The sequence below is a fragment of the Peromyscus leucopus genome, chromosome 14 (genome assembly GCF_004664715.2).
Source record: "Peromyscus leucopus breed LL Stock chromosome 14, UCI_PerLeu_2.1, whole genome shotgun sequence".
Classification (NCBI taxonomy): domain Eukaryota; kingdom Metazoa; phylum Chordata; class Mammalia; order Rodentia; family Cricetidae; genus Peromyscus; species Peromyscus leucopus.
This window is the reverse complement of record NC_051075.1, coordinates 36676715-36685859: the sequence shown is the minus strand read 5'-3', so window position 1 is coordinate 36685859 and position 9145 is coordinate 36676715. Positions and strand designations below refer to the sequence as shown.

General features: G+C 47.9%; 2 protein-coding genes across 2 annotated transcripts; one reads left to right on the top strand and one right to left on the bottom strand.

Annotated features, from left to right (window-relative positions):
• Positions 1–656: 656 nt before the first annotated feature.
• Positions 657–4475, bottom strand: Mgat2 (alpha-1,6-mannosyl-glycoprotein 2-beta-N-acetylglucosaminyltransferase). Its single transcript, XM_028858879.2, has one exon. The coding sequence runs from the start codon at positions 3968–3970 to the stop codon at positions 2636–2638; it is 1335 nt and encodes a 444-aa protein (XP_028714712.1). The 5' UTR covers positions 3971–4475; the 3' UTR covers positions 657–2635.
• Positions 4476–4577: 102 nt separating this feature from the next.
• Rpl36al (ribosomal protein L36a like) lies at positions 4578–6127 on the top strand. The gene is made up of 2 exons (XM_028858892.2): positions 4578–4665; positions 5698–6127. Exon 2 carries the CDS (start codon positions 5729–5731, stop codon positions 6047–6049), a length of 321 nt encoding a protein of 106 aa, XP_028714725.1. The 5' UTR covers positions 4578–4665; positions 5698–5728; the 3' UTR covers positions 6050–6127.
• The last annotated feature ends 3018 nt before the right edge of the window (positions 6128–9145 follow it).

Below are 9145 nucleotides of genomic sequence, written 5' to 3'. Positions count from 1 at the left end.
ACTGGGGTTCGATTCCCAGAACCCATATTATAGCTCACAACCATCCTAACTCCAGGTTTAGAGGATTAGATGCCCCATTCTACCTACATGGGCACGTGGTGAGCATATAAACTTGCAGGCAAAACATCAATACACACAGATAAACTTAAGAAATTTTTAAACAATCATTTTCAAAATTAACTTTAATCTCTTGAAAGTTAAAATATTAAAACCATCTTTTGGTTTTAAAGAATACATTTAAGGTTTTTAAGAGAGGCTGGAAAGATGGCTCAGTGGTTAAGAGCACTGGCTGCTGGGCTGTTCTTCCAGAGGACCCTGGTTCAATTTCCAGTATCCACATGGCAGCACACAACCATCTGGAACTCTAGTCCCAGAGGATCCAATGCCCTCCCTCTGGTCTCCACAGGTGGTGCACAGATATACATGCAGACAAAATACCCATACACATAAAAATGATTTAAAAATCCTTAGAACAGGCCAGGCGGTGATGGCGCACACCTTTAATCCCAGCACTCGGGAGGCAGAGCCAAATGGATCTCTGTGAGTTTGAGGCCAGCCTGGTCTACAGAGTGAGTTCCAGGACAGGTACCAAAACTACACAGAGAAACCTTGTCTTGAAAAACAAACAAAACAACAACAAACAAACAAACAAAAAATCCTTAGAACAGAAATAAAAAAAAATCTGGCCATTTATTCTGGCAGGAAAATTGTCTTTTCCATGAAAAACCCTTATTTTGGAATCAATTTATAACTCTTCAAATGTGGTAAAGGAGACCCTCACAGGTTCCCCCCCCACACACACACAAAATCTTTTAGAACAGCATGAATGAAAATGTAGAAAAGAAAATCTCTGTTGATGTCATCCCTAGCCCCAAGCTTAGGTTTTTGTTTCAGACAAGGCTACTAATTATGACTAGCCTTCCAACACTCCTGAAACCAGCTACTTCTGTTAGTCCTTTGAACAGGTGATGGCAGGTCAGGAGATTCTGAGTTACATCTCTCCCTATATGACAGCAGCACTATGTGCTGGGTACTGAGGTTACACTTTGAGGGACAGCCCCTGCCTTGCATGCATGGGGCTCTGTAATCCCAGTTAAAGGCAGAACCGGGAAGGTTACAAATCCAAGGCCAGCCAGAGCTGTGCACACAAACCAATCTTTAAACACACAACAGAAAGAGTGAGGCAGATCAGTGGGCAAAGGCAACCGCCAAGTGCCTGGAGTTCTGACCCTGGGACTCGGGGAAGAGAACCAACACCCTCTGACCTTCAGCATGCACTGTGGATACACACGTGCACACCCACACATGAGCACCCAGGAAACAAACGTGGTAAAACATGTAAAAAGCCAAGGCAGTGACAGACTGAGATGTGAGGATAACATCAAACCAGACAACTGTGCTGCCCCTCTAAAGAGCACATGCATTTCCAGTACGACACTGATGAAAACAATCATTTTTGAGACTGTGGTTCAAGTGACCAGCGGTCATCTTCACACAGAAATGAGTCCTCTGAGATTTCTGGCTGAATACACTAATAGCATGGAAAAGTAATAAAAACTATGGAGTAACTAAAGCTTGCTTCCTACTACTGTGTCTGTTCTTTTAAAAGCATCTCGGTCACAGCTGGCACCAGACCTGCTGCACCTTGGCAAGACTGAACTTTGTATCATTTCTGGCCCTCCAAAACAATTCAGGCAGTATTTCCCTTACGTGGCAGCTTTGCTTAGTGTTCATTATCTATGCCTGGCTAATCTGAAAGCTGAACAATTTCTTCCTCAGAGAATGCAGCGTCATGAGCCGGCTTCATTTTAAACTCACACAATGTATTGCTAGCAAATATTAAGGTATACTGTTCATGCTCAAAACTTCTAGAGTGCCTTTACTGGTACAGATAGAACATTCTGCAAAATGATTAGGGAACTTTTTATGCAAAAAAATGAGTATTTTATTTTGGCAGCACTAAAAAGAAAAAAAAACAAAACCACTGTATTTCTACATTGAGGTGAAAACAGTGTTTAAACTTTCTTATTAACCGAATACATTCCAACAGAAATCATGTAATATGAAGGCTGAAAGCACAGGCAAATCTTAACACAACAGCACAGGAATCAGGAATACTGAAATGACTCTTCGGACGGGTTGTTTAACAGACGGACTTCTGAGTTATTAACAGTCAGACAATTCCTTCCTTATAACTGTTAACAGTAAAACTGGGTTTGTTCCAGTAATACTCTAGTAGTTTCATTGTAATACTTTTTACTGCTGTGACATCTTGAATAAATCTCGCTGTACTTAAAATAAGTTTGGAAAGTGGAAAAAGTATACAAAGTTTTAGATAAAAAGGTTAACAGATGCGATTTAAATAAAATTTCCTTTTTTAATCAATAATAATCGAATCGTTACTAAGCAGATACAGACTGAATTTTAAAACCCAAGTTCCAAAATGAAAATTTCAGTTTGAAATTTTAATCAGAGGTAACTGAAAAGGATTACTATATATTTGGACACCTTTTACAAGAAATCTGTTTATGTATTAAAGCAAAAACCAGTTCCTATACCCTTTAGTCAACTGTATATTCCATTGAGAGAAATATAAAAACAGAAGACTGCCACTTCTGCAGTTGTGATTAGTTTCTCACTGCAGTCTTCTATAACTTTTACAGAGTTCGTGGTCCCTAATATCTCCCCATCCTCCGTTTTTCCTAGGTGGAGAAATGGCTGCCATAGAAAACTTGTCACTGATAACTAGAGTTTCTGGAAACAAGTACTGTTTGTTATTATTTAACAACGACTCAAGCTGGGCACTCTGGGTGGACGGCCTACATGTTTTCTTGTGATGCATACCACAGTCTCCAGCATGAAAAATCCTAGGAGCTTGAGGAACTAAGACTTTCCAGAATTTAGGAAGACAAGATACAGTCAAGTACTGAAGAGTCCAGTCCCAGTTGTAATCATCGTAAGTACAGAAAGTGTCTGTGCATTCGATCAGCTTCTGATATGCATCTCGGGTCAAGGCTAAGCCCATATTGTGCTCTGTGGATTTCCAAGTTTTCACATCCACCTTGTCAGCAATACCATAGAAACTCCGTCTGGCCGTGTAGGTCCCTAGGGAGAGGACATCACACCCAGGACACTCCTGCTGCTTCAACTTCCACATCTTTTTGTAGACATGGTAAAAGTCTGGGGCTAAGTAATGGTCCTCTTCCAGGAAAAGTATAAGGCCAGTGTAATCCTGAAGAACTTTGACTCTCTCCCACACAAAATGCAGCTTCCACCACCAATGATGTTTGGTTTGCGAGAATTTGGCCTCTCTGTAATGGCCGAAGGAGTCGGGGTACTCGGCATTGATGCACCCCAACTTCAGAGCTGTATTCTTCTTTAGGTCTCGGGGGCAATCTCTGGGGTCAGTCCCCGGAAACTCACTCGGGTACAGCTGAATGCTGAATGGGAAGAACACTTGCAGAACCGGGCAGAAATCCACCTTAGCTATCATCTGGTTGATCTCTGCCGACCAGAAGTCGTGGCTAAAGATGACTAGGACTTCATTAATGCCCTGGGCTTTTCGGAGCGAGTCTAGCAGTAGCCTGAGGTATTCGGGCCGGTTATGCACCTGGACGACCAGCACCAGCTCCCCGGGGCTCCAGGTGCCGTCATTATCGACATTCCTCAGCATCTGATCAAAGTTCAGCTGGTACACCAGGGACCGGTACCGCAGCGTCAGGTTGTCCACCTCCGGCCACGGGGCGGCGGGGACCAGGGGAGCCGCCGACTCGTTGGAGACCCTGCGGATGCCTACGGACACGGCGGCGGCGAGGTGGCCCGCACCCCGCGGGGGCTCCGCGTCCAGCAGCGGCGGGGCGAGGGCGTCGCTCTTCCTTTGTCGCCCATTGCTGCTCCAGAGGACGAAGCCGCAGGCGGCCACCACGAGCGTCAGGATCAGCACCTTCCGTTTGTAGATGCGGAACCTCATGGTCTCCAGGGCCGGGAGCGCGGGCGCGGAAAGGAGCTGGCGGCGGCCTCTGCACGGAAGGGGCGGGCGGGCGGCGCCGTCGCCTTGGCCTGTAGCCCTCGGAACTGGCCCCGGCGGCGGCCCTCGCTAACTCATCCCCGGCCCCGGCGTCCTGGGGGGCCCCAAGGCTCAAGCGCCTCGCGCCGCCCGGGCTCGGCACATCCTTCTCCGGCAGTTGCAGCTCAAGCAGCCGGCCCCGCCGTTACGAGCCGGGGCTCAGCGTCGCCTCGGTCCTCTCCATTCAGCAACACCCCCTCCCCCGGGGTCCCGGAAGAAACCCAGCCGCGGCCGCCGCAACCCCGGCTCCGTTACCTGCGCTGCCCGTGGCCCTGCGTCCTCTGCGCGCTCATCCTCGCTCGCGCCGCCGAACGCAGCCACCGGGCGCCGCAGCCTCGCCCCGCTCCGGCGGCGACCGTTCTGACAAGCCGCGACTGGCCTGCGAGCGCCCGGGCCCTCCGGCCCACACCCTCCGCCCCGCCCCGCCGGCCGCTGATTGGCCTCTCCCAGAAGCGTCCGGAGGCGGTGCTCCGGAGGAGGCCGCTGCCTATTGGCTCTTAGTCGCGTCGCTCAGGTTCAGTTCCGACTTCCGCCCGTCCCGGCCCTTTCCCGTTCGGCTCGTGCGGTGGCAGCGGCGATCGCGGACGCCGGGTCTCTTGGTAAGTCTAGGGGGCTAAGCGGTCCTGGTTCCTCGGCGATCGCCGCCGCCTGGAGGCCGGGGCCGGCCGGGATCTTTTGGGGGAGCGGGGAAGGGGGCAGGTGCTGCCCGGCACGGCTGAGGTCAACAGCCGGCGGCCCGGATCGGCAGAGGCGCTCCAGCATGGCGTCTAGCTGGGCCGCGAGGCACGCGGGCTGCTAACGACACGTCAGCCTTCGGGTCCGCTGGCGGGTGGGAAAGGCAAACCAGTCCGACGTGGTTCGGGAGGGAGAACGAGGCGGGTCGTTGCAGGAACGACTGCGTCCCACCCAGCGCGGATCACAGATAGCCGAGAGCTGAAACATGGAGTTGGTGCGGGGTAGTCCGAAGAGAAGCCCTGGCTTCTACCCGGACGCCGCAGCATTCTTGCACCGGGCGGTAGTAAATGGAGCGCTAACGATGTCTGTCTTGGACACAGAACTATATTGGCCTTTTTTTTTTTTTCTCCGAAGACAGGGTTTCTTTATGGAGCTTAGGCTGACCGCGAACTAGCAATCTCTCGCCTCAGCCTCCCGGAACATCTTCCATCAGATCTGTGTTTGTAACTTCGTGCTTTTCTTTAGGCTTGCCGTGGTGGGGACTGAACCCAGGATGTTTAAGCACATTAAGCAAGTGCTCAACCACTGAGCCGCCTGCCCAGCCAAGTACTTGAGGCGCTCAAACTGCTGTACACACGCATGGCCTTTTATTCATGTGGGAAATGAGTAGTTAGTGGGTTTACACTTTTTTTTTTTTTTCGGTTTTGTTGCTTTTTTTTCTGGTTTTTCGAGACAGTGTTTTGATGTAGCTTTGGAGCCTGACCTGCATCTCACTCTGTAGACCAGGCTGGCCTCGAACTCTGAGATCTGCCTGTCTGTGCTGGGATTAAAGGCGTGTATCCCTACTGCCTGGCAGGTTTACATATTTTTGATGACTTTTTTATATATTCGTACAGAATATATCTTTAAAACTTGAACATTTCAAAACCAATGTCTGAAACGTTATTTTATTGCAGTTTTCATCGCATAGACACCTCTCCTGCAAAGATGGTCAACGTACCTAAAACCCGGAGGACTTTCTGTAAGAAATGTGGCAAGCATCAGCCTCACAAAGTGACCCAGTATAAGAAGGGCAAGGATTCCCTGTACGCCCAAGGAAAGCGGCGCTATGATCGGAAGCAGAGTGGTTACGGTGGGCAGACAAAGCCAATTTTCCGAAAGAAGGCCAAAACCACAAAGAAGATTGTGCTCAGGCTTGAGTGTGTCGAGCCCAACTGCAGATCCAAGAGGATGCTGGCCATTAAGAGGTGCAAGCATTTTGAACTGGGAGGAGACAAGAAGAGAAAGGGCCAAGTGATCCAGTTCTAAAACTTGTGTTTTCTGAGAGGGAAATACTGAGGCAGTAGGCAAATTGCCTGTTAGAAAATAAAGTTATTGTTACTGATACCTTGTGCTGTTTTGACTCTTAAGTAAATTGCATATTTAGGGTTTTTTGCTTTTCTTTGTTTTCAGGTGTGGTGCTTAGTGACAGGGTCTCTGCCTCCTGGATGTTAGGATTACAGAGTTGCACATGCATCATGTGGGGCTCCATTGGATTGAGCCCATAGCTTCTTGCGTGCTAGGTTAGGCGTGCACTCTGCCAGCTGCCCCACAAGAAGTTATGCAGGGATAATCCAGTGACTGCTGGATAATGGGCACAAACCATATATGTAGTGGATATGTAATTCATTTCCCAGAACCTGTGGTAAAGATTTCATCACTCTGCCCAGAATGGCTTGTAGACTAATAATTGCTCATTAAATATTTTCACACTTGTTGACCTTGGTTAACTGACCATGAATAGGTATGTAGGTGTTGGGTAACTCATTGGAAAAACTAAAAAAAAAAATGTTTTTTTTTTGTTTGTTTTGTTTTAAGATTTGTTATGTATATGGTGTTCTGTCTGCATGTATCGCTGCCTGCCAGAAGAGGGTACCAGATCTCATAGATGGTTGTAAGCCACCATGTGGTTGCCGGGAGGACCTCTGGAAGAGCAGCCAGTACTTGGTAACCCCAGAGCTATCTCTCCAGCTCCTCAAAACATTTTCTTAATGTTAAGTTAATAACTAAGAATAAAAATTTGAACTCAACCAAAGAATTACTCCCAGGGCAGGATACAATTAGGGCACGAAAGATGGATCAGTACCTGGCTCAGAGCTGGCTGCTTTTTCATAAGACAGATTGGAGTCCTTGAATTCATATGGTAGCTCACAATTGTATCTGCAGTTACAGGGGATCCAATACCCTCTGCTGACACCAGACATGCGCGTGGTGCACAGACACACGTGCAGGCAAGATACCCATTTGAATAAAATAGTTACTCTGGCTCAATGTCTTACCTCGAATCAACTTTGAGTAGAAACTTCAAGCTTTTCAATTGGTGGTGCCAGGAGTCAAACCTAAGGCCTTGTATATACTAGGCAAGTGTCAAACTTCAACCCATACCCTTGTGAGACAGGGTCTGTAGTTCTGGCTAGACTGGAAATACATAGACCCGGCTGGCCTCAAACTCTTAAGGTGTGTGTCACCATGCCTGGCCCCTATATCCTCCTTGAATAAAGTTCTAATAAAAGTGTTCTAATGCGGACTGGAGAGATGGCTCAGAGGTTAAGAGCACTGGCTGTTCTAGAGGTAGGTCCTGAGTTCAATTCCCAGCAACCATCTATAATGAGATATGGTGGCCTGCAGGCATACATATAGGCAGAACACTATATGTAATACAAATGCTTGAATTTAGAAAAGGGAAAAAAAGCTTCAGATGAGAAAATTTTAGGAAGATGATGTGGAAATAATCTAGAACAGTGGCAGTGGTTCTCAATCTTCCTAATGCTTTGACCCTTTAATACAATTCCTCCCGTTTTGATCTTCAACCATAAAATTATTTTGTTGCTACTTAACTGTAATTTTAGTATTGTGAATCATAATGTAAATATCTGATATGTAGGTTACAACCCACATGTTGAGAACCACTGATCTAATTCTTCCCAAGCCATAACAGCAACAGGCTTACACTCTGCAGGGTTGTTTCCTGTAGCCTGCCTTCCTCCAAACCAATTAGCTCTGGCTTGCCTGGAACTCATCATGTAGACCAGACTAGCCTCCAACTCAGAGATCTGCCTGTCTCTGCCTCCCAAGGGCCAGAATTAAATGTGTATCACCGTATCTAATTTATAGTTTGTGGGGCTGGAACTCAGGGAATTTAAGCATGCTAGGCAAGAACTCTACCAATTGAGCCACATCCCCTCGGTGGTGGCGCATGCCTTTAATCCCAGCACTCGGGAGGCACAGGCAGGCAGATATCTGTGAGTTTGAGGACAGCCTGGGCTACAGAGTGAGTTCCAAGACAGGCTCCCCCAGATCCTCAAGTAATGAAGTCAGTAAAAATAAGTTTCCACCCAGGAAACCTACAGAGACAACCAAACCAAACTAGTGGGAACTCATGAACTTTAGACCAACAGCTATGGAGCCTCCATGGGAGTGGATGAGGCCCTCTATATAAGCAAAACAGTTGTGTTGCTTGATCTGCTTAAGGGGCCCCCTGGTAGTAGGATCAGGATCTATTCCTGCTTCATGAGCTGGCTTTTTGGACCCCACTACCTATGGTGGGACACCTTGCACAGCCTTGATGCAGGGGGAGGAGCTTGGACTTGCCTCTACTGAATGTACCAGGCTCTGCTGACTCCATGGGAGGTCATACCTTGTTGGAGGAGGGAATGGGGAGTGGTTTTCGGGAGCCCACAACAGACTCAGTTTCTCAGTTTGAATCTGAAGTCTATTCTGAGTCAATAGAGTTCAGGCTTGCTTGCTCCAGGGCTGTGAGAAAGTCCTGATTAGCCCACAGAGTCTCCTTGAAGGGCTGTGAGAAAGTCCTGATTAGCCCACAGGAAGGAACACACTAGCTAGATGCAGGCTGCTGATGCCAGCTGGAGGTACATTGAGATAGAAAATGAAACTGCCTGCTCCTTGACGCAAGGCAGGATAGATAGTGGTTGAATGCCTGTGCTGTGCATTGTTCTACCCCTGTCCTTCAAAACTGTATATAAGCTGGCTGTGAAATAAACTCGAGCTGTCCAGCATTGACCGATTCTTCTGTCTTCATTATCTCTTCAATCCGAATGCCTCTACCCAGCTGACTGTCAGCAGGCTCTGACAGTGGTTGGGGGAGGGAGAAGGGGACCTGTGATTGGTATGTAAAGTGAATAAAAAAATTAAGTTTCCACCCAGGCGGTGGTGGCGCTCACCTTTAATCCCAGCACTCAGGAGGCAAAGGCAGGTGATCTCTGTGAGTTCAAGGCCAGTCAGGTCTACAGAGCTAGTTCCAGGACAGCCAAGGCTACACAGAGAAACCCTATCCAACAAAAAACAAGATGTTTCCACTTTATCTTCAAAGTGGGAAAAGGGCTGGAGAGATGACTCTGTGGTTAA